At 47.0% G+C, this 25,271-nt stretch overlaps 5 protein-coding genes across 12 annotated transcripts; 1 reads left to right on the plus strand and 4 right to left on the minus strand.

Moving 5' to 3' along the window:
- Positions 1-3,174: 3,174 nt before the first annotated feature.
- On the plus strand, positions 3,175-4,187 carry LOC123439448. Its single transcript, XM_045116159.1, has one exon. The coding sequence runs from the start codon at positions 3,352-3,354 to the stop codon at positions 3,997-3,999; it is 648 nt and encodes a 215-aa protein (XP_044972094.1). The 5' UTR covers positions 3,175-3,351; the 3' UTR covers positions 4,000-4,187.
- A 5,907-nt stretch (positions 4,188-10,094) lies between these two features.
- LOC123442838 lies at positions 10,095-13,399 on the minus strand. 8 transcript variants are annotated; one of them, XM_045118999.1, is made up of 7 exons: positions 13,182-13,396; positions 12,566-12,802; positions 12,177-12,261; positions 11,991-12,045; positions 11,525-11,663; positions 10,700-10,790; positions 10,095-10,564 (listed from the first exon to the last, which is right to left on the minus strand). In XM_045118999.1, exons 2-7 carry the CDS (start codon positions 12,737-12,739, stop codon positions 10,449-10,451), a joined length of 660 nt encoding a protein of 219 aa, XP_044974934.1. In that variant the 5' UTR covers positions 12,740-12,802; positions 13,182-13,396; the 3' UTR covers positions 10,095-10,448. The 8 variants fall into 8 exon arrangements, 7 of the variants coding, with proteins under 7 accessions (XP_044974934.1, XP_044974930.1, XP_044974929.1 ...); XR_006630533.1 differs by having other exon boundaries at positions 10,472-10,564; positions 10,700-10,835; positions 13,182-13,398; XM_045118995.1 differs by having other exon boundaries at positions 10,095-10,790; positions 12,566-12,799; positions 13,182-13,399.
- Positions 13,400-13,469: 70 nt separating this feature from the next.
- Positions 13,470-15,581, minus strand: LOC123442837 (probable staphylococcal-like nuclease CAN1). Its single transcript, XM_045118993.1, has 7 exons — positions 15,417-15,581; positions 15,136-15,246; positions 14,864-15,051; positions 14,706-14,765; positions 14,443-14,602; positions 14,013-14,081; positions 13,470-13,880 (listed from the first exon to the last, which is right to left on the minus strand). The coding sequence occupies exons 1-7, from the start codon at positions 15,564-15,566 to the stop codon at positions 13,779-13,781; spliced, it is 840 nt and encodes a 279-aa protein (XP_044974928.1). The 5' UTR covers positions 15,567-15,581; the 3' UTR covers positions 13,470-13,778.
- Positions 15,582-17,036: 1,455 nt separating this feature from the next.
- On the minus strand, positions 17,037-19,636 carry LOC123442835 (alpha-ketoglutarate-dependent dioxygenase alkB homolog 6). Its single transcript, XM_045118992.1, has 7 exons — positions 19,434-19,636; positions 19,249-19,309; positions 19,093-19,131; positions 18,091-18,203; positions 17,742-17,997; positions 17,588-17,634; positions 17,037-17,514 (listed from the first exon to the last, which is right to left on the minus strand). Exons 1-7 carry the CDS (start codon positions 19,596-19,598, stop codon positions 17,338-17,340), a joined length of 858 nt encoding a protein of 285 aa, XP_044974927.1. The 5' UTR covers positions 19,599-19,636; the 3' UTR covers positions 17,037-17,337.
- Positions 19,637-22,451: 2,815 nt separating this feature from the next.
- LOC123442839 (probable staphylococcal-like nuclease CAN1) lies at positions 22,452-25,227 on the minus strand. Its single transcript, XM_045119002.1, has 5 exons — positions 24,719-25,227; positions 23,640-24,137; positions 23,388-23,547; positions 23,043-23,111; positions 22,452-22,889 (listed from the first exon to the last, which is right to left on the minus strand). Exons 1-5 carry the CDS (start codon positions 25,192-25,194, stop codon positions 22,788-22,790), a joined length of 1,305 nt encoding a protein of 434 aa, XP_044974937.1. The 5' UTR covers positions 25,195-25,227; the 3' UTR covers positions 22,452-22,787.
- Between the last annotated feature and the right edge of the window lie 44 nt (positions 25,228-25,271).

The following is a 25,271-nucleotide window of genomic DNA, read 5'->3' on the forward strand; positions in this document are numbered from 1 at the left end:
GGATACCCTGCTTTATCATCGGAGAGCCGGGGCGGCCACCCCAGCTCGCCCCAATGGTGGATCCGCCACTGGCTGCAGGATGCCCCAACGATCCGGGACCAGGGAATAGGCCAGCACCGTGGGCGCATGGCCGAACGCCCCATCCACCACCACCGACACTTTGTCGAGATCTGTCGTCGGACGCCAATGGCCACGCAAGGCCGGATCGCCGCCCATTCCCATCGGGATCCGCTCCCCCAGACACACGGGACTCTGCGAGGATCTGCCTTTGTTGGACACGCGAGCTTTGCCCTATGACATCCTACGACGATGATGTTGGGCGGGAGGGGAATGTCCGGCGGCGCGCAAGGACAACAGGGAATCGCCCCGAGTCGCCCTGAGCGAGAGCGACGGGGCCGGGTCCAAGATAGCATGTGTTCGAAATGTTTGATATTTTTAGATGAGTGCAACGAAGATGTGTATACATACCCACACGATCATCACACGAAGAAGATATGGTAGATTGACAACGTCACTATAGGTTGTTTTCAGAGGAAAGGGGCACAAGACATGGCTCAATTTCCATTGAAAATGAAACCACAAAGTTTAGATGAGCATCACCGGGAGAAAGCTTCTATACCAAGTCCAGAACAACTACAACTACACTATTACATCATCAACAACAACGACGACGACGACGACAAACTAATTGATGTTCTAATATTAAGAAACAAAATCAACAAAAACACCAAAGCCGAATATGAGATCTACATAGAAGACGGAAGCCAGCCATTTCACAACCGGTGCTCATGGCGCACCCCTGAGCCGACGCCATCGCTCAACAGCCCAGACGATAAGAATCGAGGATGCTTTTCCATTCCAACAATGATCGATTAATTGATTCCCATCCAGCAGCTAGTAGGCCAAATATCGCCGAGAGCTTCAACTATCTCTCTGTCAACCGAGCCATCTAGGTTTGTGTTTGGTTCAACCTTTTTCACCAACTTCTGCTTTAAAAAGCTAAAAGCTAACCAAAGGGGTAAATGTGCAAATCAACTTTTGAGAATCTATAGCTTCTTTCTAGTGTAAATATCAAAGCTGGGGTACCCCAACTTTTGATCTTCCAGCTTTTTCACAACATCTTTTTTAGGATCTGCAGCTTAACCAAACATAACCTAGGTCTGGCCAGAGCAAGGAGTGGTGTTCTTACCACCACCGAGAGTACACTTGTGATCTCCACGACGAGATTGCCCACTCAGAACATGCCAGAGGGGGTGTGGTGTGAATAGGACACTATTTTTAACTAAATTGTCAATTTTAGTGATATAATGGGTTCTCTAAATATGCAGCTAGATGAGAACAACCTATAAGATAAGGAAGCGAAGCAACAAGTTACTTAGCAACAAACAAGCATATAAAGCAATTAAAAGAGTGAGAATAGATTAACCACAAGTGAGTTGAGGATGTAGAATTTACCTTCAGGTTCAGACTCTTTTAGAGAGTGCCCATTAATGTTAGGGAGGTGTCAAAGACAACATTCTCGTCAACTAGGTGGTGCATGTGGTTAATTTCCTGTCAATCTAAAAAACAAGAAAAGGTGAAAGGCCATATATTAAATAGTAAAGACACTTACAAAACACCCTTTTGGGGAGAAAACTTCTGATCTACTGATCTTCAGTCATGACAGTACAACCAACATTAGAAATAATAAAAACTACATCTAAATTTATAGACCATCTAGCGACGACTACAACCAGTGAATCGAGCTGAAGGGGCCTCGTCGTCATCACCCTCCCTCGTCGAAACCAAGCAAAACTTGTTGTACGAGATAATAAAAAAGTCGTCGTGCTAATGCCTCATAGAACCAACGCAACAGAACAAAAACCGTCGTCGTTGAAGAGTAACGTAGATCGGAAGGATCTAACCTGAAGACACGCGAACATCGACAAATTACGACTAGATCCGAGCAAATCCACGAAAGACATATTCGTCGCAGGCTCGCCTCCACACACACACACCTACGATGCTAGAAGCACCAGTGGGACAACAGCTAGTGGCAGGGAGAACCTTATTTCATCTTCAGGGAGCCGTCGTCGTCTCGTCTTACTAAACAGGACACGAACCCTAACAAAACTCAAAGAAACATCTAAAAGTGAAGTCCTCCCGGCGGCAAGGGTCGTGATCTACGACGCCGCCTTGGCCTTAAGGCCACCTGAGACGAGGCATACCGACGACGGGGCCGACCAAAGGCAGAGGAACCGTAGGCTATTTCTCGGACGAGGAGGAGGAGGCCCGTTACAGGCATGGTTGCTTTGTCGGAAATTTTTCTTTTCTTTTTGCAAAACACCTTTACAGAAGTAAAAAAAATCCTCAGGGTACTCAAGTCTTCTTGTTCCTACATCCATCGATGACACGGTGTGAGTAATCTCGTTGCCGCCTGCGGGCCTCCATCTCAACAAAGTAAGTTTGTTGAAAGTCGAGAATTTAGAGCATACGCCCACGGACGCATTCGGTTAACGACCGGATAGAAGAGAAGAAAAGAAGTGACCAAACCGGACCCCCTTGTATCGTTCCTATATGTTCGGTCTGTCCGTAAACCTTCATATCCATCTTAAATATGGGGAGGATATCAGGGCTCGCGGACGCGCCCGGGTGTGTCCGGTCAATCCGTCACATAGGATGCAACCCCATTTCAGACTATATTATTTTTATTCATCATTTTCTTTCTATTTCTTCGTCTTCATCAATCACGTGTAAGTGACCGGACATATAAAATAAAAAATAAAAAATATGACTGCGCGATGGGATAAATAAGAAACACACCCAGTCAGTGACGAGGCGCTTTAAGAATGCGAATTTGCAAGTCGTGGATGTACAAGCAAACATCTGCCGTCTCAAAATTTCTCATCAGGACAGTGCATGCGTTCATTAGGGTGAATGACTGTCTGCGTATATGTACTTTGTGTTTAAAAATTCAAAGTAGTACTTGCAAAAAACGGAAAACAATGCGGTACTATGTTTGGCAACGGGTATAGAATATATACTAATCCTGGTTATTTGGATCCAAACAGTGTAAAAGTCAAGGGTCGTCTCTTCTTGGCGGAATCTTGGACAGCCGATCAGTAACAAAAGTAATCAGATCAAGATACTAGTACGTGCAAACGGCCATCCATCACCACACTTGTCATTATTAATAGTACAATTCACCCTCTCTCTCTCTCTCTCTCTCTGCTGCCGACGAGCATAAAACCCCACACTCGCTGCGCGTCTCAGTGATCACTTCCTCCTCCTCTCCAAGACTGCAATAACTCGCAAGGACACGGCCCCTCCGTCTCTCTGTGCCAGAGCAGAGACACGTCGGTCCATCCATCCATGGCGGCCACCGTCGGCAACGGCAAGGACAGGGAGGAGGCCGAGGTCCACCGGAACCAGAGGCAGGGGGGCAGGCTCCTCTCCAGGCTGCTCACCAGGGACAGCTCCGCCGCGGCGCCGTCCTTCCGGGTCTACTACGGCGTGTCCTCCGCCGGCGCGGTGCCGTTCCTGTGGGAGTCGCAGCCTGGCACGCCCAAGAACGCCGCCTCCGACACCGCCATGCCGCCGCTCACGCCCCCGCCGTCCTACTACTCCGCCGCCGCCAAGAAGCACGCGCCGCGCAAGGGCAAGGCCGCCGGGGGCCGCAAGTTCAGGCCGTCCCGCATCCTGGGCTCCATCCTCATGGCGACGCGCAGGCGGGGCCGGACGCCGCCGTCGGGGTCGCCCACCTCGTCCTTCTCCTCCGCGTCGACCTCCTCCTCCTCGGCCTCCTCGGCGTCGTCGTTCCGCCGCGCGGGCGGCGGCGGCGGCGGAAGCAGCAGCAGGCTGCACTCGACGTCGTTCTCGGACGACGAGGAGACGGCGGCGGCGGCGGCGTGCTTCAGGGTGCGGCACGAGAGCTTCCGGGCCCTCAGGGGCTGCCGCGTCGCCGTGACGGTGAGGAGCGCGCTGGCGTCCGTCGGTGGCGCCGCCGTGCAGAGGGTCTGAGCCCGACCGAACCCAATCCACAGCGTGCAAGGACGTGCGTTGTTACCTGATGTCGAGTGGAGCTTTACCCAAGTCGTGTGCTGGTTCTGAATTCTGATTGAGCTTCTGTAATCCTACTACCAGCAGCAGTGTATATGGAGAAAATAATCAATGAGCATGGCTCTGCATGATGCATGTTCAGAACTTCAGATCACATCTCACATTTCGTCTCCTCGCAGACCTTCATGGCTGTAGTGCCTGCAAATCTTACATTTTTCTTCTTCTTCTTCACTGGAACAAATGCATCAGTGGTTTTCTTTGATGTTATAAAAAGTGATGGTAATGCATGTTTGAGTAGGCCCACGGAAGAACTCGAGTGTTATCCTAGAAAGTTGATTTCATTTCTTCCTACTTGCGTGTTGTGTTGGTTGGGAAATGAAATGAATGCTGAGCAGTGTTGGAAACTGACATGTCCAGAATTCGTGGAATAAAGAATGTCAATCAGGAGAATAAAAGGTTAAAGAACCCTTGCAGCCTGCACGCCAAATCTGTGCTTTTCCTCTCCAACTGAATTATATTTTTGGCGCCGATCGAACAACTGTGTGAGCTGAAAAGGGAAAAAGAAACGCCTCTACTTAATTATCAATAGTAGTGCTCTTTGTGGGGTGTTTTCAGCAGACTGCAGCCCCCTCATTTTCCCTGCACAGGAATTGTTTTCTGCATCCTCGCAGTTGCTGCCATTTGTACGTACGCTATCCCAAGCGCACGAGGAAGCAAAAAAAAAATGAATCATTGGGACATTTCAAAACAAAAAAAAAGGAAAAAAAGGCCACTGTGACAAGTGCAACGGCACTGTGAATGCACACGACCGCAACACAGTGGCGCATGCTGAGTAGTGAGGTCCTGGGGACTGAACGCACATGGCTGCAAATCTATCTGCAATTCCACAAACCAAACCAAAATGTTCACTGTGCATAAGTGCAGTGGCACTGTGATCGCACATGACCGCTGTGGCACAAGCCGGGGGGAGTGAGGCCTAGCAGCAAGTGCATTTTTTGGCTATTCGGCCATAGGTTGCCCCATCCATGACCATGAGGGGACACGGATGAGGCCCAACAAAATAAATATCACTGTGGTTGATGGCTCTTTGTGAAGCTCAGCAAGCTCACTCGTCAAATGCAAGTATACTAGCGGCACTGTATATGCTTGCGCGATTCATGTTGAACCGGACAGGTGACAAGATGGTGAGAACTTGTGTCGCGAACGTGAATCCCCTTTCCCGTGCGCTTCAGATCCGTTGTGAGACGCTGCATCATACTACGGAGCAACGACTTGGGTTTTGTCCGTTGTCGAGATGTTTTGTATTAGCGCTGTTGACCTGGACAGAAGGATCGTTGCTGGTTTCGTGCGACCTGGCGTTTGGCTCTGCCACATGTGGCGCTGTTTTGCGTCTTCACAGTATGAGCCAAGTGATGTATTGGTATCTAGTGTGTATATACTACAACCAATTGGCCACCGAATTCAACGTGTCACCGTCACAGAGTACAGCAAGCTGAAAGGAACAGGCTTTGGTTCTGATACAAGGTGAGGATCGTTTTGCGTCAGTTAGTTTTGCGGGGCAACCATACCTTCCCCCGTACAAAATGTTCCGGCCGGTTAAGTTACAATTTAGGTCCGTTTGGAACGTCGTTTTCGCCTTAAATAGACCAGCTATCGTCGTTTTTGTTTCCGTCTGCAAATCACTCTCAGTGAGTAACTTACACCCGAAACAAAAATACACTGTTAATTATTTGGTAAACGTTTTCCGCCAGCGCGTCGGCCGAAACGTTCGGCTGGTCGCGTGGCTGGCGTTGGATCGACCAGATCGCGCGTGCACACCGCCTCCTCCTTTCCTCTCCCCCTTCCTCCATCTCCTTCCTCCTCCTCCTCCTTCTTCTTCCCTCTTCTTTCCCCCTTCCCCCCTGCAACCTCAGGCGTTGTCGGCGAGCGCTGCGGCTTCTCCACCGACAGCCACTTTTTTCCTCGTGAAGTATTTTGGTTGAAGCTTTTTTTAACGGTTGAAGCTTTTCTATACACGGTTGAAACTTTTTGATGAGTGACCACGCGAGATGCTGCAGTCGGAGCGGCGTTTGAAACTTTTTCATACACGGTTGGAGCTTTTTCTGTCAACTTTGTATTCGTTTTAGTATAAAATTATACTAAAACACTTATTTTGGGACGAAGGGAGTAATTATTAATGAACTCCATTACAAATCTGACATCAGATTTTTTTCTTGTCAGATCATGTTCTTCGAGAATGGAAAGTTCAATTGATGAGCATGTCAAATTCACTCAATTCATTTTTGTTCCAAAATTGCCGTGCCTGTAAACCAGATTTGCCAAGCCTAAAAATCCGACATGAAATTTTCAGTGCTTCCGTAATTAATTATTTCTTTCGAGGGTTCATTAGTTAAACAATTATTTTTAGGTGTTACTAAATACTTTCCTTTGTCCCATAACACAGTCAGAAAACGTTACTCAATTACTACTCCCTATATTCCTAAATATTACTGTACTCGTTATAATTATAATTAAGTAGGGATTTAGAAGTTAAGACGGCACGTGTGCGTCAACCAATATAACGGGCAAGCAGGAGCTAGCCGGTCTCGATCGGTTACTCCACTCCACTGAGCAAGAGCAAGAGCAAGAGCAAGAGCAATCACGTGATCCCGTTCCGTTTTAATTAGAGTAGTAGTAGTAACAGTCATGCACGTCAAATCGTGTGGCTGTAGAGCAACAAAACGTGCCGTGCGCTGTTGTTGATTTGGACAGATATCCGATCAGCATGCGCAGAGCCTGCCGTTTTGTGCGTGATCGGCGACTTGGGCTTTCCCAAGCGTGTCGTGTTCGGCTCTTCTTTTTTGCAAGCTATAAACCATCCAACTAACACGGTGGTCACCAGAATTAGGCGTGGGCCATTTATGAGATCCCTAAATCCCATGCGTCTACGTCTAGCCTTAGAATCCAAAAAATAATTGGCAGCCTAATCACAACACGCAGCTAAGGTTGCAGGACGCAGCATAACAGAATGGCACCGATAGGCGCCACACGTGTAACGCAAAACAACTTCGTCCAGATATTTTTAATGGTAACTTTTAGTTACTTGCAGATGACAACTTTTTGTTTGGATCAGTGTTTCAAGATTTTTTTATGACAATTTTGATTATAAAAACATCGAAGACGGTGTTACCTTGTAACATACTCTTTTCGTTCCTAAATACGCTACAGTACAAGTCTTTTTAGAGGTTCCATTAAAAGACTAAGTAGTATAGATTCACTCATTATGTTTTGTATGTAGTTCTTTAATAAAATTTTTAAAAATACTTATATTTGAGAATGGAGGGAGTATTTATAATTCGGGAGTTTACACGAAACGACGCGACGAGCGAGCGACCGACGGACGCATGCATCCAAATTCCCGGCCCGGTCCGTCTGGCCACAGGACCCGTCGCTGCTCATTTGACTTGTGATGAAGGAGAACCGGCCGGACGGCCATGTCCATGTCTGACCGACTCTGCGATGCTATGCGCTCGCTGCTCGCGTAAAAGATGGTGGGATCAGTTGAGGAGGGCATATGCCGGCCTGGTGCTCTGAACGTGGCCACGTAACGGTTCATCAATTACAGCCGTCGGTACTCATTATTACTCAAAGTTTTCCTACTCCTTCTCTTCCTAGGTGTTTCTTTACCAGAGACTACACTAAAAAGTCCCTTTTAATTCCTAGGTAAAGAAACAGGAGGAACCTTTTTTTAAGGGACTACAAAAAGATTTTATTGAAGGGACTTTTTTTTTAGTCTCTAGGACTAAAAAAAAGTCTAGTTCATGAGAAAGAAACATCATCCAAGTCTTTTTAAACATTTCAATAGAAGACTACATACGGAACAAAATGAATGAATTCATACTCTAAAATATGTCTATATGTTCGTATGTAGTTCAATAGTGGAATTTCTAGAAAGACTTATATTTAAAAACAGAGGGATTAGTTTTGAAGCTCGGGATTTCGTGGTGGCACTTGTCAACGGTTGCGATCGAGCAAGCGACGGCGCGTGTTTGTTAACATGGTGGCCGATAACCGATTGAGAGCAAGTACAATAGAGCTGAGTCAGCTGGTTATAAGGAATAAAGTAGTATATTTTTGCTTAGTTGGAGGAGAGAGAAGAGGAGAGAGAAGGTAAGCGGGCTCTTAGCTAAGAGCCAGCTCTAACACGTGTTCCTAGGCACTTTGTGAGAATGAAAAGTGGGCCATATAATAAATAAGTAGTACACTTTTCTAACCAACTATTGTACATTTAGCTATAAGATGGGCTATAGGTGACATGGCATGAGCTTACAGCCGGCAACCGGCTCTACTATTGTACTTGCTCTGATGCGTTCGCCACTACCGGTCAACCACATGCCAGAATCCCAAGGTGCGTAGACCTACCAAGCCTACCCCATATGGGATATGTTGGAGTACATGGGAAAAATGGCCATAAACTTACCGGAGAAATGAATAAGGGCACATTTAAGCGGACCCGCAAAACCTCCCGCGGCCGTTTGAACCGAAACTCGAAAGCCTTCCAACCAACATGATCATGTATCGGTCTACGCAGTCGTCCGGACGCAATTTCTTTCGCAAATTAAAGACAAACGTAGAAATTTTGTGAGTGTTCGGACCGCTACTTCGTATGATTCTGATCGTCCTGGTCCATCCTAAACCCCTTCCCCTCTCGCACACGTTCCCGCCGGACGCCTACTGTCCGCATTCATGGGTCATGACGTTGTAGAGAGGCTGCTCCCCATTGAAAAGCAGACTCGACCTTTCACTAACACCGACATTGAAGCAGTTCGTCAGTCGAGGGCGTCGCCCGTGACAAGTCTTCGGTATCCGCGCATGTTCAATGCCGGAGACGCGTGACTGGGAACGGGGCGTATATCTACCATGCTCGTTCAATGTTTCGTCCATCCGTATGTCGCTCGTAAGCAGCCTCGCCGGCCGAGAACCCACTCTGGCGTCCCACATTGACGATTGGCCTCACCGAAATCCGCTATTTAAGGGCGGCCACACCCGCCTATCTTCACAATACAACAAATCCGCTCCACATCCTCCTCCCTTGGACCACATCCACCATGACTGCAGGCAGCGAAGCTCTGTGGACAACCTTTCCCTGAAGATGAAGCGGGAGGTGGCTACCCTTTGCCGCCACCTGGAAGAGCCACCTTGCCAGCAGGATTGAGGTTGGATTGCTGGTCAGCTCGCCCGAGGTCTCCAACGATGACGAGGAGGACAACACTATTGTGATGGGCTTTGATGACACCTCCCCGGTTCCTGCTTCTCCTGTGCACTCAGTCTATACCATGGCGCAGGTGTAAGCGCACTACAACACCGCCATGACGAAGGGGCAACCTACGCCGGTGCGTACATCGGTGTTGGAGCGGGCACCGGAGCAACATCGGCCCGCGTTGGGTCAAATTGGCAGCGAGCGTGCGAGCCAAGAGGGCCTGGCCGTCATGGACGCGACGAACCCGAACTTCGTTGTGGAGCAGCGTGCCATCTATGATGTCATCAGCGCTCAAACCTCCGATCGCCAGCAAGCAGCCGCCGCAAAGGCGCAGTTGCAGGAGATCGCAAAGGAGAACAACACCAGTTGCACCTTCTACGCGCCGTTGACGAACCATCAAGCGGCCCGGTGGAACGACGATAGCCAAGGCGCCACCATTTTCCTCGTGGACTTCACGTCTACCGACGACTGACAGGGCGCAGACTCCTCTGAGAATTAGTTGGGCACGGGATGCGGTAGGGCCTGGTGTCCCATGTGGGCCACTTCATCTCCAGTGTTCTATTTTTCCTCGCGGGAGACCGCATCTTCACTTCATCGGTCTTATTGTCGGCGCTCATGAAGACAATGGATTGAGGACACACGGGCTTGAACACCGAGCGTCGCAGTCGTAAGATAGGTTTAGGGGCGGGTCTTTTTTTTTCTACATGTTTCAAATGTAATCCGTCATGTCTGCACGAAATCTCATCGTGTATGCATAAATTTTTGAGTTGTCAAAATATGTGCGGCTAGCGTTGGATGTCGTCTTCCCGCATCCGTGTATATGGATTGATCCCTTTATTTATGAACAGATGCAAAAATAAATTTAAATAAATTTACAGGTTGTGGTTGAAGATGCCCTAAAAACCGATCCAGTGATTTGATCGTGTTTTCCACCTCTACAGTCTGGTCTCTATCTAGCCACCAAAATGAGTGAACCAGACCAACGGAAAATGAGTGATCAAGGAAGAAAGAAAAACACGCTCCTCTTTAACGTTACATAAGCCATGTCATGTCATAGTGAGAAGAAGAAGAAGAAGGTGACTTTGACCCCTGATCCAGCAACAGAACCGGAGAAAACACATAAATAGTGGAAGCTCGCTCGCTGCCTTATCCTACACCATTTTTCTCTAGACTACGCAGGTGTCACCCATTGCATCGCAGAGACAGACAAGGCCATCATTGCGCTCGCATACTCAGGCCCCGCGTCGACAGTGACCAGACCCGTGTGTGTCGGTCGGATCCGCTTGCCTTCTCCGTCGGTGACACCACAAGAAGAAGAAGAAGAATCACACACCATACGATAGGATCCATTGCTAATGTTTAGTTTAGGTTTCTGATGAAAGCTGGGGATGCAAATGAAACACAGGGTGCCTGCGATATTACCTCGTGGCTTGTCTGCTCCAGCCCATGCAACACTCGTCTCAAAGAGTTCCTCGTGATGATGATGATGATGACGACGACGGCGGCGGCATGGCTGGCATGATGATGACCTGATTGGTGAGCTCTACTGAAACAGCCACTGTCAAATATTCTCGCAAAAAGAAAAAAAATGTCAAGCAATACTACAGATGATGATCCAAATCGTCAGATTTTCACATCTTCTCCAAGGAAAGAAGAAAATATTCAGTGGCCACTGATCATACGACTGCTTGCAAGTGCCCACGATTTTTATTGCCAGCAGCTGTACCCTCTGACATTATGTTGTGCATACGCAGCTGAACCGAAGAAACATTATGGCACATTGTGTTGTGAAATCTTCTTCAGTGGACAGAAATACCACATGGCCAGACTTACAAGCGGACCGCTCAGTTTCTCTGCAGCTAAACAGAAATTATTCGGTCGGTCCGACCGAAAGGATCAGAGGCTCAGACACCTGGTGGTATCACCAAAATCCTCCACTTGACAATTTATCTTCAGTTAGTGGTGGCAGCACCGAACATCCTGTTGTGACACGGCAGAGCGAGAGGCGAGTCTTCGGGGAACTATTCAGGAGTCCACGGCACCATCTTGATCAACATGCTTATGCGAATCATCCTGTCGAAGAACTAGGTAAGGACTGATGCTGCCGGAGTTTGTGAATGCGCACAGAGCCTTCCAGATTGGGAGCAACAGTTTGACGGGTGGATGGAGTTTCTGCAAACTAAGCTCTCTCATACCACAGGTTCCTGGCGTTTCACTTGAAAATCAATGAGAGCAAGCGGGAGTTACCTGAAAAACAAGCATGGTCTCGTCTTCATCGCGTAGAAGCAATGCCAAGCTCCAGTAGCATGTAACAGGGGTCACACACTCATTTAGCACCGGCTTTAGGATCTTGCCGATGGGCATGAACTTGCGATGTACTCGTCCACTGTGCAAGGTAACATAGGTGTAAAAGAGATAAAAATGATGAAGAAGCTCTGCTTTAAGTAGCTTGTATTATATTTAATAGAATAATGAAAAGGGCAAATCAGATAGTGATCATTTCTAGTTGACGCAAAAACAACTTTATCCGTTGCAAAATCTTGCCACTAGCTAAGTACTGTACTTATTTCGTTAGGTATCCAAAGCCTTTAATTTTACATATCTGTTTGCAACTGTTCAAATGCTCCAATGCCACAAAACTGAGTAACAAATGCTGACAGCAAGAGTGGAATCTGGATGCACACATGTAGACTACATACTGGTTCTTTCATACCTCCAAAAATGTGGTTCTAGCTGAATACCAAAAGCTGGCATGATCACCAATGACTCTGCATATATATAGGCATTTTCAACACGGATGATGATGAACAAGAGTATCCCTTTGTTGTGCAATTTTAAGGTGAAAGTTTACTGCAAAACACAAAATTCAGATAATAAAGAAACAACATCAACGTCCAACCTTTCTTCACAGGCTTGTATTGCAAGAATTTAGCAACGATAGCAGAAAATGGAACACTCCAAAAGGAACCAAGGCATAAACTCTCCTGAAACATTTAAACACGGCAAGTCATTAGAGTGGGACAATCAAATGCATGAAAGTTACGTTAACCTACACTACCTGGATCTAAACCATAGCATGGCGATAGCATCATCAATAAAACATTTTTAGTTTGATTTTTCCAGGAACCTAACATATTTCTTTGCCTCTGCATTTGCATTCCTAAGAGCCCAAACAGCTCATGATAACATACGAGCACCTAGCAATCAGAGCACTTAATTCGAACAGAGAAATAGCGAAAACATTAATCAGCCATACTTGGATTTGGTGAATGATTCCAGGAAAACTACCTTTGACAAGAAGGCACGGCAAACATTCGCAAGAAGACACATGGCACCGACATATGAAAACAGCACCCGGAGCGCGCTCCTCTCGACAAAGACATCATGAATATTAACTCCACTCTCGCAGCGGTGCGTGTATCTGTGCATGCCACTCGAAATCCCCTGCACTTGCCGCTTCATGGTCTCAGCGCATCAAACGATCACAAGCTTCCCGTAAAAGGTCACAGTCAGTCAAACCACCTACTGCACATTAGCATCGGGCATCAGCAACTTAATAATTATGCCATGTTGTGAAGTGACCAAAACAGCAGCAAGCACCACATTGGTACAAGAAGACAGATAATGATCTAGAAAAAAACTGAAAAGGGGAACAGATCAGGTGTTGCACAGTGCAGAGTCTCAACTACTGACGGGTGAAACATTCATGCAGCACACTGTGATGTTGAAGGAGCAATTACACTGTGACGCACATAGGAGACAGATCTGGGGACAGTTCGACGAGTGGATTTTTTCCACAGGGAATCGAGCATGGAATTAAGACTTTGGAGCGGCGGGATCAGGGACCGCGGTGAAGAGATCCTCAGGCGGGGGATTAGGGTTTGGGGAGGCGGGCGTACCGTACCTAGACGGGAGGAGCCAAAAGACGCCGTCGGCGGAATAGGAGATCCTCCCCGGCGACCTCCGTCGGCGGTCCCCGGTCCTCGGCTAGTTTGCGCGGAGGCCCCTGATGGAAATGGGATTTCGCACTGGTCATTTATTACTTCATCCACGGAGCCTGATGGTTCTCGCTTGAAATTTTGGTTTCATATTTGCGGCAACCGACCAGCGTTTCAAATCATCTTCTTGGTGATGGTCTTTCCTGGATCATGAAAATTGCACCTTTTGTTAACCATTTGTTTCTCCAGCGGAATTGGCTTTCTGTAACTAATTTTTTTTAGACTGGAAACATTTGACTGCATGGCAGTATCAATCCGTTAAGACCAACTGATCATCAGATCATGGTTTACAGAAACCATTACAGGTTTGACAACAGTCTAATGCAGAAAAGAGAATGAATGGGTCCCTGTTGGAGCTTACACCAGTCGATGCTTCCGGCTTCAATCTACAGCTGCTGTTACAACATGAAAGTGTTGAGGTTCAGAGTACACATTATACGGTGTTTGGAGCTATTGTTCTGGTCTAGTCGTCTAGAGATCTGTGGGCAAGAATCACGGATGATTCACCATTTTCTCATGCGCTTCTCCTTCCTCCATTCCCATGGCTTCTCGGGGTTGGGCAGTGCCCACAGGCCCAGCCCGCTCGCCCGCGCCTGCTTCTCCCACTGAACAAATTTCAGTCTGTCAAGGTCTTTTCAAGTGTATATACGGTAGGTTGAAGAAATGTTCAGGGTGCGTTATATTGCTCTTCAGTCATATGAACCGAACCTGTCAGGCAGTCACTGCTTAGTGCTTACCTCAGCGAGCTCAGGCCGTTGATCGTATGCAGAGTAGTGCCATGTGAGGCCTTTCTTCAACATGTGTTCCTGTTAGAAAAGCGGGTAGAAAGCTCGGTTATTTCTTCTGTGTCAAAATATCACAACGTACGAGTAGCTAACAAGACCATAAAGTATGTATCTTCAGCTGAGGAAATACAACATGTTTTTCTTGCAGAACTTAATAGTACTTGAAGCTTGTTGCTCCGGTATATGTTCTTGTAAAAGTTCTACGAATTTTCCAAATCTTGAATATATTCGGTTTCTTGTACTGTAAATGTGCAATTTCAAGATGATTGATCTTTTGAGAAAGCCAAATACCACACCGAGCGAAGATAACTCAGCAGAGCACATGCATATGTTATTTCCAGGATAACAGACCTCCAAAAGAGATAATGGTGTCACATATTACCTGCACGAAGATCCCATTGCAGTCAACATCTGCAACTAATCGACCATACCGGTCAGTATCATATATGGAAATCTTTAACGTTCTTCCCTGCACCAGCTTCACTAGCTCCTCTTTCGCCTCTCTACCATAACGCATCGAGTTCTCCGGCGCATCAATCCCTCTGTATTACATTCATTTCAATCCATAAAATCTTAACCGCGGTCCAACAATAACAAAGTGCTTCATCATCAATCGGGACCAACCGACCAAAACATGGGACGAACCTTAGCCTGACCCGGTACTTCTTTGCGAGAACCTGTTCCCCTGTCAGGTCAGGAACTTGCCTGCACCCAGAAGATGTTTCAGAAGTTTCAGACTTTCAGGAGCAGACACCACACACAAAGATCAAAGAGACTGCTGCTTGATCCAAATATGAAGCTACCTATATCCAGCATCCACTATAATCTTCTGTAGCGTGACAGCCTTCTCATGGTTCTTGGCCGCCCGCGCCTTGGTTCGCTCCGCCGCAGCTTCCCGGACTCCACGGGGCACGTTGCCGGGCTCACGATGGTCATCCGCGTCAACATACACTGTGATTGTGTCACCGTCTGCCACGGCCTTGGCATCCACCTAAGAGGCTAGAATGCAAATCTGTCAGCGATTTGAGCGCGGCCAATGCAGAAGGAGGCCCTAAGACAGGCAGGGGAGCCTTACAGGGAGCGTGTGCAGCTCATACTTCACACCGTGAGGGTGAGGCCTGGGCGTGGGAGTGTAATAAGCACCAGGTGCCGATGAATCCCTCCAAAAGGAGCCCAGGAACGGCACCTTCCCTTCCCTCGCAGGAAGAAACCAAGACATGGAATCAGGGAATGGTTCAGTCAAATGCAGCACAGTTCTTGGGCGGCTGGATCTGCAGTGCTACTGGTACCCCAGGGAAGGATCGAAAGCCTATCAACGGGATTCAGGCGTTCAGCTTCTGAGATTTATGTCAATACCTTGGGGAGCGCGTTGTGGCGAGAGCTCGCGACGAGGAGGATGGCGCCGACGAAGCACAGCAGCGACGCCGGCGCGCGCTTCCTGGCGGCGCCGCCGTGGGCAGGGGCTCCCCTGTGGCGGCGAAGCCTGCGAGTGTGAGAGGCGTACATGCCGCCGAGGATGCCCGCTGCGCGCGGAGGCGAGGCAGTGGAGGCTCGCCGGCGCCGGGCGAGGACAGGTTAGCAGCGTGCGGGTGCGGCGGCGCGGTGTTCGAGCCGAACCGGGCTGTTTTTTTTTTCCAGTGCAGCAGAACTGGCGTATGTGGCGGGTGGTGGGACGTATGACATAGCCCATGGGCCGTATGGTCGTGTGTGGTTTGCGCGCTTCCTAAAGCCATATTGGAACCGGGCCGTGCAACAAGTATCATCAGTCAAAGATGCCGTTGTCTGATTTCTCAAAAATGCCGTTGTCTCAAAAAAACAATCTCAAAAATGCCTAAAAAAAAAATCTGATTCTCCAAAAAAAAAAGTCATCCGTCATCAACATCATATTCATATACCCTGTCAAATCTGCTCAAATAAAATACCTTTGCAAAAAATACATATTTCCGTAGCCATTTTCATTATCATAGCCTCCATTCCCATTAGATTAATTACATGCAATTGGATTAATTACTTGTAATCAATATTTCATCCCGAGGTCCGTGGGATTACAATAGACCTTCACCTCCATCTTGAAGATTGCTGTTTGTAAAAATAAATCCCACTAGCCCCATATGTATGTATCCCAAGCTCCGAGAGGAAGAAAGAAAAAAAATGTGACCATTATGACAACTCATTTCTACTCCTTCTGTATCTAAATACGTGTAGTTGGGAAGAACTAGTCTAGAAAAGTATGGTGCAAATTACCGCTATTTTGAGTCTACATAGTAGAAAGCGTAATCAACTTTTATTTACAGTGCATAGTATCTTTTGATCACAGCAACATGAGCAAGGGAATTTACGATTTATTTTAAACAGACCGTAAAAATTTCCTGAAATGCAGTGGCAGAGGCAATGGGTGGCCAGGGTGGACCACGGCCCACCCTGAGTTTTAAAAATAGCTATTATATCACATAGGAAAAAGGCAAAAAGAAATTAAATAATATAGTATATGTGTATAATAACACTGTTGGCCCACCCTGACCCAATGGGCTAGGTCCGCCACTGCTGAAATGGTAAATTGGACTTGGTACAAAGCTAGACAACACAAAGGTGTTGTTGCCGGCCCGGATTAAAAGTCTCACTCTGCAATTTCTCCTATAAGAATAAGTTAGAGTGGCTTCTAGTTTCCCTGTTTTCATTCTTTTTTTAAGTTCACTTATAAATGAAGCCACGATGTCATTTCATGAATTTCATTGCAGTTTTTCTTCTTCTGAATTTCATTACAGATTTCATGGAAGAAAAACAAAAGACTATTTAGACAGGATCATGAACATATTTCCAATGATTTTCATCAGAAAATATATCATGGCCAGAATGATCTCTACTTGTATATAAAAAAATGTTTTGGTCCTGCCAAATTCGAATAATCTTAAGTTCTTAACCATGCAGTATATTCAGAAATTACTAGCAAGACTAAACATTCACTCTACCGTTAAATTCAAGAAAAATCAGGCATATTTTCTACATTGATATGATCAATCAAGGATAAACACTCCGATTCACCACATCAACAACAACATATGCGATCATGGATACACTGCAGCGCAACTGAACCCTGTCCGCCGAGGGTTCAAATTTTGGAATGCTAACCGATCAAAAGACACATACCTACCAGATCAGGGCAATACGGAGTGTGACTCTCATCCTCTAATTTTCTAGCATACTTCTCTGCATCTACTACAGTTCTTCCTTGCTGTTGTCCCACCGGCCATGCTGATGCAAGCAGGCCATACGGATACTAGAACTTGAACAGCTTACTGTGTACATTCAACACTAGCCGGCACGTCAACGAGACTCTTGTCGTGGTCCTGCGGAACGTGACACTTGGATCAGAGCTAGCACTGCTATCTGCTTTGCCTGGGCTGTAATCATGGCTTAGATGCTTGAATTGTGGGCACTGCAAGATATTTGCAACCTGTAGAATGCAAATGACACAGATTGTTAGTCTGCTCATATTCTGAGTGCTTTGCAATGGGAAAAAGTTTCACCTTGTCTAGGTTATGCAGCTCATTGTCTTGTATACCATGTAGGAAGTCTGCAAATATCATGAAAATATAAATAACTAAGGCCTGGTTTTGCCAAAAATAATAATCTGAAGAGGTTTTTATCTAGCTAATTCAGGAAAGAAACTACGGGGCTAACCTGTATAAGCCTGATCTTTGAATATTAACAGGCTGCAGTGCATTAGTAGAAGTGACGAAGAAGCAGGACCAGCTTCCTTCGTGCCTTCAACCTTATAGGAACCATTACTCTCCTGCAGCTCATCAGCTTGTATATTCTGGACATTTGTATGTTCGAGCCCTCTGAGCTTTCCATGGGGTGTGAAATCAAGCACAACTGGTGAAGCAAGGGATATGATAGCGACAACAGGAAAATAGGCAGGACCATCTTGGTGTGGCTGAAAGGTGCAGTGTTATTGTACTTCAGTGAAGCGCAAACCAATAAAAGATGTACCAATGAAATGAACAATATGGAGCTGATGATTACTGACCATGATCCCTTGATTAGGATGATACTCATTAATCAGAACATGATTGATAGCTGAAGGAAATAAACCAGTCCACTGGCAGATTCTGTCAGTTATCTTTGTAAGCCATGGAGGTACTGCAATATTAGACAAATGAACATAATTTCAATGATAAAAAACTGATGACTACCTAACTAAGAAAAACTGATGACTGCCTAACTAAGAAAATAAAATGCACAATGTTTGTAATTTTAAGTACTCATCATATTTCTAATTCCTGAGAAAACACTTTTTTTGTCTTTTGTACAACAGGAAGCATGCATAAATACCAGCTAGAAAATTGCATGAAAACATGAGATCGATGCTTATGATGCAATAAACAAAAAACAGTAATGTACACAAAAAGCGCAAGCAATCTGTTGTTGGGGATCACAAAGGAACAATCTGTTGTTGGGGATCACATGCTTGTGCAATGCCCCTACACGAACGATATGTGGCACCGGCTGGCGGCATGGTCGCTGATCGAGCATCTCATCCCGGGAAGCTACTGTTATTTTGCTCTTTGCCCTCATGTACATCCCCTCTTTTTCTTGCCTTCCTTTTCCGTGTTTCCTATCTCTCTAACCTCCCAGAGTTGAGATCTTCCCAGCTCTCTCATTGACAATGAATAGCCCGGTGCAGTTGTTTCTCAGAAATAAAATACAAACATTTATGTTTCACTACTAGAAAAGAGAACATAAGACAATGCATATTGCTTTTGCAATTTATTTAACTGAGCACACAAGATCTATTTACATGTCTCTACCACAAACTCTGATGGAAATTTCGTCATTCGTAAGGATTCTAGAGAGGGCAGCCAAACTATGTTAGCAAGCTTATCGCAGCCAATTTTTTCTAACCGCAACCAAATTATGGAGGAACGAATCCCTGAAGTAGGGGCAGTTGAGCTATGTAAAGCATGCCTGATCATCATGACACAGAATCCACAAAATTGTGCTAAGCACTACAATGTTGATGAACACTCACATGCCTGCGGCAGCAGCCCCTTCTCGTGCACCACTCCTCCTGCACAGCACAGGTCGACCAAATCAACACTTTCCCAGAGCCGAGAGAAGAAAAGAAAAGGATATCGCAAATTTCCAAGCAGGGATTCAGGCAGGGGCTGCAGCCGGCGACACGCACCCCAGTTCTGGAGCCGCCGGTTCTTCAAAACCTTCCACTTGGGCGCCGGCGCTTGGTATATCTGCAACGGAAGCCGCCGCCAGAGAGAGCCTCAAACCACACGAGCAAGACAGGAGAAATTCGAAACCAAAAGTAGGGGATCGGGCGAGTGGTAGAATAGAGAAAGAAGAGGATTCGTCCGGTACATGGTGGAGGAGCTGGGCCTGCTCGGCCTGGGAGATGAAGTCGGGGACGTATAGCACCGTGGGGATGGAGCCGACGGCGTAGTCCCCGGGGATCCTCAGGCACAGCCCCGGCGACGGCGAGGGGTTCTCCTCCCCCGCCGCTTTCTGGCTCGCCTTTTCCTCCATTGCTGCTTCGGCTGAGGATGCTCGTGCTACTTCCCGGAAAGCATTGGGTTAAGGGCAAGCCTGGTCATACAGGCCGTGCTTTTAAGACCAGCCCGCGGGTATGGCTTTTGGCCCGGCACGGCACGCGAATAAAAAGGGCCGGGGTGGCCTTCGGCCCGCCATGGATAACACACATCCCTGAAGTCAAGCCTTAAGGCCGGCCCGGCACGCATTGCTTTTACATTTTTCTGTATTTTTTTGGTCTAAAAAATATCTGTATTTTTTCTAATTCTTGTTATATTTGTATATATTTTTGGATTTTCTAGATTTTAAATTTTTAGATTTGTATGTATTTCTTTAGTTTACTAGATTCTTATGTATTTTATATTATTATTTTGGATTAGTCTGTACTCCCTCTGTTTTTTTAGTCTGCATATAAGATTTGGTCAAAGTCAAGTGATACAAAGTTTGACCAAATATATATCAAAATATATCAACATCTATAATACTAAACATATATGTTATGAAAATTAATATCATTATGCGTCTAGTAATATTGATTTCATATCATAAATGTTCATATTTTGTTTTATAAATTTAGTCAAAGTTCATGAAGTTTGACTTTGACCAAATCTTATATGCGGATCCCAAAAAAACGAAGGGAGTATTTCAATTATTTTTCTTAATATTTTGTATTTTTACTATAGAATATTAAAACATGGAAGACCCAAAATGTCAAAACGACCCAGAAGGTCGGCCCACGGGTTTGTTGGACCGTGTCGGCCTTTTTACACCGTTTGCTAGGCCGATCCCCGAGTTGAGGCCTTCAGGCCAGCACAACACGATTAGAAAGGGTAGCATGTGTCGTGTCGTGCCAAACCTTTTTTATGTGTGTCGTGCCGTGTCGGGTCATATGTGACGGAGCTAAATCCGACATATCTCAAGGTTGAGATCCCAAGCTAAGCGTCTAGGCAGGAAGATACGAGGGACACAATATTTTACCAATGGTCTCTCCGACGAGATAATACCTTATGTTTTTGCTTGTGTTTAGTATGCTGAAGTAAGAAGAGAGTACATGTAACTGCTCAAAGATGGTAACGTGTCCCCTACGAGCCTAACCCCTTGGTTTACATAGATACCTGGGAAGGGGGGAGGGTTACATTACCATAGTCGGCATGTGCGAGGAAAATGAGTCTTCTACGAATCGAGCTTCTTGTAGTATACATCAATTCTTTTGGATCCTTTCGTCGCGTCATGGGCCGCCCGATGCGGCCCACTCCGAAGCCAAAAGTGGGGGTCATCGGTCCAACCCACCAGGCTAGAAGACGACGTGGTGAGAGGCCTGGGACACCGTCGGTAGCCACTCAACTGATGTTCAAGTCTGAACGCACCTCGGTTTACCCGAGCTATCCTTCGTTTTCGGCTGTCTGTCTTGAAAATTGGTTAGACGAAATCATCTTTTGTAGTCAAGTTCTAATGTTGGGCCGCATCCGAGGCGACCTAAACTACCTCGGCTTCTAACAAGTGTTGGATATAATTGAGTCGAGCTACGCATCGAAAAGGTCCCCCCCCCCCAACTGTGCCTTAGGCGTAAAGTATTCCGGTTATTATAAATGTGCTAATACGCTTGACCGACATGTTATTAGAGCCAATTGTTTTAATGAACTTTGGTACTCTTAGAGCATCCACAAATTGGCCCCTAAAATTGTTGTTGTATGTCCGAGTGGACAACCTAGACAGGGAGAGAAGATAAAAAACAAATGACACACAACCAGTGTCCTTATTTGGTTCTCATATATTCTGATTGTCCATAAACCCAAACCATAAGTGGACAGGAGACGAGGATGTGTGGGTATTCCATCACATCGGATTTGGTCCAGCTCAACCCATCTTTTTTCTCTTTATTTGTTCTTTTTTTCTCTCTTTTCTATCCATCCCTACCAATCACATACGTGTGCCCAGACGATACATGGGATATCGTCAGATAAATAATGGCTCAAAGCGAATTCGTCCGGACGCTACAAACATATAAGGCACCAAACTTTTCCATCTGTGGTTGTAGATGCTCTGACCTCATATAGGTAAGAGGAACCATGTTAAAAGAGTGAATTCCATATTTTACCTTCTAAATATGCATTGGTGATACTAATTATCCTGTTGAGTGGAAATTCGTCTAGAATATCTCCTTTACAAGCTTTGAACTCTCATTTTTTAATGTGTGTCCATTAGACAAGGTGTGAGGTGATGTGTGGGTCTAAATATATCCGAATGACAAGGAGGAATGAAATTAATGCACAACAAAATATGATCGTCAATTGTGCCTTCCGATCATCACACATTTTTATAGAATAAAGCTACATACCGATCCTATCTAATATAAATAAGGAAATTGGAAAATTAGATAAAACCGTCTTAAAAGTCTTCAAAATCTGATATTTCTATAGAAGTCCTCTAAATGGGATAATATGTGTCACACATGCACAACTATAGAGGAAAAAGTTAAATTCATTCAAGAATGGTGTTTTGGAGCTCGGCCTATATGGAGGCCAAATTTTTTGAAATAATCAAAATTCAAAAAACTTAGTTTCAAAAAATCTGAAAAATATAAAATTAAACAAGGGTTAGATCTGTGTGTGCACAAAAATTCAGGTCGAAATACTTTGAAACGCGGCATGTACAAAGAAGACAAATTGATGGTTTAAAATGATGAATAGTAACATGTGTTAAAAAGTCTCAGATTTGTCTTTTTTGCACAGCCTTCATTTCAAAATATTTCGTTTCTAAAAATTTACACACTTATCTATTATACCTTCATCTATCTATATGTGTATTTATGTTCTAAAAATTGAACTCAACCACAGCCTACGAATCGGCTTTTCCTGTCTAGAAACAACATCATCAACAGCCCAATCCAGGTAAGAGTTGTACAGCACAATTACACAAATCAATCACCAGGTACAACAACAACACAACACAAACACGTAACCCAACCAATCTCAGTGCGTGCCCCTACTCTGCTTCACGACCCCGCGCTAGCTTTTAGCTAGTCTTTTCACTACACCTAGCTCGTAAAAAGTACGGTGGCGCGAGTGCTGCTCTGGGCTACGGATCTGCAGTGCGGCAGGCTACGAATGAATCAATCAGCTGTCCACTGTCGTCACAACACATACAAACAACGGAGGTTTATCGACATATATACTATGTCCATGATCACGCGTTGCCGTTGCGCTTGGCCTTCCTGTACTCCCACGGCTCCTGCGGCTTGGACGACGCCCACAGGCCTTTCCGGGCGGCCTGCGCCTGGCTCTGCCACTGCAGGCCGCAGATCAAAGAGATGATTAGTTTCTGTCAGCAACTTCATTGATCTGATTCCGTATTAGCACCTCATGATCTCTCAATGTTTTTTTTTTTTTTTCAGTCAGGTGATCAGTGCGTGTAGCTGTATGTGGACTAGTGATGGCTTACCTTGGCAAGCTCCGGGCGTTTGTCGTAGGCGGTGTAGTGCCACGCGAATCCTTTCTTCAGCATTTGCTCCTGCGGACAAAGCAAGAGGGGATTCGTTACCTCCTGATTGAAGTAGTTCTTCTAGAGCGTCTGACTTTCAGGAGAGGCCTAACTGTTTCTCAACGTTTCCCTAGCAGAATGGAAGCAACAGTTTGCGCAACACCGCGGTTTTCAACTAGAAGAATGCAAGATGACATGCCGTGGATGGGAAGAGATCGATGTTGCTGTTCTTTCTAAGTTGCTTCCACGGGGGGTGCTGCTCTGAAGACTGAAGCTGAAGGTGTGTGTTCTTAATTGGTTTCTCACCTGCACGAAGACCCCGCCGACGTGGAGATCCCCGACGGACCTGCCGTAGCGGTCGGTGTTGTAGACGTGCACCGTCAGGCACTTGCCCTCCACCAGCTTCAGCAGCGCCTCCTTGGCCTCCTTCCCGTACGGCATCGCGCTCTCCGGCGCGTCGATCCCACTGCATCCCATTTCATCAGAAATTTTATATAAATACAAACAAGCTAGCCAATCTTGATCACTGAAACAATGGTGTGGCAGAAGAAGATCAACCTCAGCCTGATCCTGTACTTCTTGGCGAGCACCTCGACGCCCTTGGCGTTGGGGACCATCCTGTACCCGGCGTCGGCGATGGTCTTCTGGAGCGCGTCGGCCGTGGGGTAGTTCCTGGCGGCGCGCGCCTTGGTGCGGTCCGCCGCGGCCTTCTTGATCTCGCTGGGGGCGTCCGACGTGTCCACGTACACCGTCACCGTGTCGCCGTCCGCCACCGCCTTGGCGTCCACCGGGAGCGTGTGCAGCTCGAACTTGACGCCCTGGGGCTTGTGCGCGGGAGCGCCGTGCTGCGCCGGAGGAGAGTGGTGACCGGCGGCGGCCGGCGGTGGCGGCGCTGATCCCGCCTCGTTGGGGTGCGGGAGGCCGTAGAAGGCGAGGAGGCCGTCGACGTCCGCCTTCTGGTGGTTCTTGAGCGTCAGCACCACGAGGCGGCCGGCCTCCTCCGGCGTCGTCGGGGCCGGCCTCGCCTTCTTCCATGCCACTTGCAGCTTCTTGTACCTTCACATCAGCAACACCCACGGTTTTAATTTTGTTCTAAGAAACAATCATCGTTGTAACATTTCTCATCGGTTACTAATTAACAACAAGCTGCTTCCACCAATGTTCACAATCAGTTCCAGGAAACATCTCAGTAGCTCCTACTGCAAGCCTTAGCAAGTGCTAGGAAACATCTCAGCAATAGGCCAATAGCTTAGCAGTGAAGTCTCAATTGTCTGGTTAATTTACCAGTAAGTATGGTAGTTAATTAGTTATCTCATCTGAGATTCTGCCATGGAATGATGGAAAGAAAGTAAAATCCATCCTTAATGGTTAAGTTTATCAACCAAATATCCCAGCTACCTGTGTAGTGTGTACTCCCTTTCAACAAATGCTGCTACCTAATTTCTTTCATCCAATTCTGCTTTGAAGGTCGCTTTGGCAATCGGACAGCTCGCTGGAAGGCGCGGCGAAGCTAGCCTTGGCATCCACGTTGGACAGCTAGCTCGTCGTCAGCTCCTAAACTAGACTAGCGGTGTTGCGGGAGCTCGGGAATGAAAACCAAACGCAAAATCCACCGCATACATGGATACGTAACATACCAGTTGGCCTGGGCGTTGGCGGAGGAGACGACGTGGCGGGCGAGGCCGTCGGGAACCTGGCTGGTGCGCTGGAACTGGAGGATGTCGCGGCCGAGCGCGGCGACGGAGGCGTGCGCGCCGTGCGGCTGGAAGGCGGCGTCGGAGAGGTCGGTGCAGACGCCGCAGAGGAACCTGTATATGCTGTTCCCCATGGCCCCTAGGAGGAGGAGCAGGAGGAGGAGGACGAGGCGGCGGGTGGTGGTCGTGGGCGGCGGCGGGTGAATCCGCCCCGGGATCTGTAAAGAATGGAGGTGGTGGTCGTGCGTGGATCTGCGGGGCGGATGACAGTGTGCGCGTCCTCTCACCAGAGCCGTTTCGGAAGGGATCCCGGCTCGCCTCACGAGGAAGGGAAGGCTGGAGGAGCGGGGACGGGGGAAGGGGAAGCTGTTGAGCTCTGCTGCCAAGTGGAGGTGGGCCGCGGGATTGGCTGCGGGCATGGGATTTGCTCCTGCGCAGCGGGTGGGTGTGCGCCGGGTTTATAGGACTAGTGCACTAGTAGTGATTGATTGAGGAA

Source organism: Hordeum vulgare, chromosome 3H (assembly GCF_904849725.1).
Source record: "Hordeum vulgare subsp. vulgare chromosome 3H, MorexV3_pseudomolecules_assembly, whole genome shotgun sequence".
Lineage (NCBI taxonomy): Eukaryota > Viridiplantae > Streptophyta > Magnoliopsida > Poales > Poaceae > Hordeum > Hordeum vulgare.

What these genes read in the sequence shown, in the direction of transcription:
- LOC123442839 (XM_045119002.1), bottom strand. Translation starts at nt 25,194, where the DNA reads ATGCCCGCAGCCAATCCCGCGGCCCACCTCCACTTGGCAGCAGAGCTC. An exon ending in TCGGCGGGGTCTTCGTGCAG is followed by an intron (nt 23,112 to 23,387) that starts GTGAGAAACCAA and finishes CTTTGTCCGCAG; the next exon opens with GAGCAAATGCTGAAGAAAGG. An exon ending in AACGCCCGGAGCTTGCCAAG is followed by an intron (nt 22,890 to 23,042) that starts GTAAGCCATCAC and finishes TGCGGCCTGCAG; the next exon opens with TGGCAGAGCCAGGCGCAGGC.
- LOC123442835 (XM_045118992.1), bottom strand. Translation starts at nt 19,598, where the DNA reads ATGGAGGAAAAGGCGAGCCAGAAAGCGGCGGGGGAGGAGAACCCCTCG. An exon ending in AGGCCCAGCTCCTCCACCAT is followed by an intron (nt 19,310 to 19,433) that starts GTACCGGACGAA and finishes CTTCCGTTGCAG; the next exon opens with ATATACCAAGCGCCGGCGCC. An exon ending in CAAAGATCAGGCTTATACAG is followed by an intron (nt 17,635 to 17,741) that starts GTTAGCCCCGTA and finishes TGATATTTGCAG; the next exon opens with ACTTCCTACATGGTATACAA.
- LOC123439448 (XM_045116159.1), top strand. Translation starts at nt 3,352, where the DNA reads ATGGCGGCCACCGTCGGCAACGGCAAGGACAGGGAGGAGGCCGAGGTC.
- LOC123442838 (XM_045118995.1), bottom strand. Translation starts at nt 12,739, where the DNA reads ATGAAGCGGCAAGTGCAGGGGATTTCGAGTGGCATGCACAGATACACG. An exon ending in ATACAAGCCTGTGAAGAAAG is followed by an intron (nt 12,046 to 12,176) that starts GTTGGACGTTGA and finishes ATATATATGCAG; the next exon opens with AGTCATTGGTGATCATGCCA. An exon ending in CTAGAACCACATTTTTGGAG is followed by an intron (nt 11,664 to 11,990) that starts GTATGAAAGAAC and finishes TACCTTGCACAG; the next exon opens with TGGACGAGTACATCGCAAGT.
- LOC123442837 (XM_045118993.1), bottom strand. Translation starts at nt 15,566, where the DNA reads ATGTACGCCTCTCACACTCGCAGGCTTCGCCGCCACAGGGGAGCCCCT. An exon ending in ATGAGCTGCACACGCTCCCT is followed by an intron (nt 15,052 to 15,135) that starts GTAAGGCTCCCC and finishes CTAGCCTCTTAG; the next exon opens with GTGGATGCCAAGGCCGTGGC. An exon ending in AAGTACCGGGTCAGGCTAAG is followed by an intron (nt 14,603 to 14,705) that starts GTTCGTCCCATG and finishes AATGTAATACAG; the next exon opens with AGGGATTGATGCGCCGGAGA.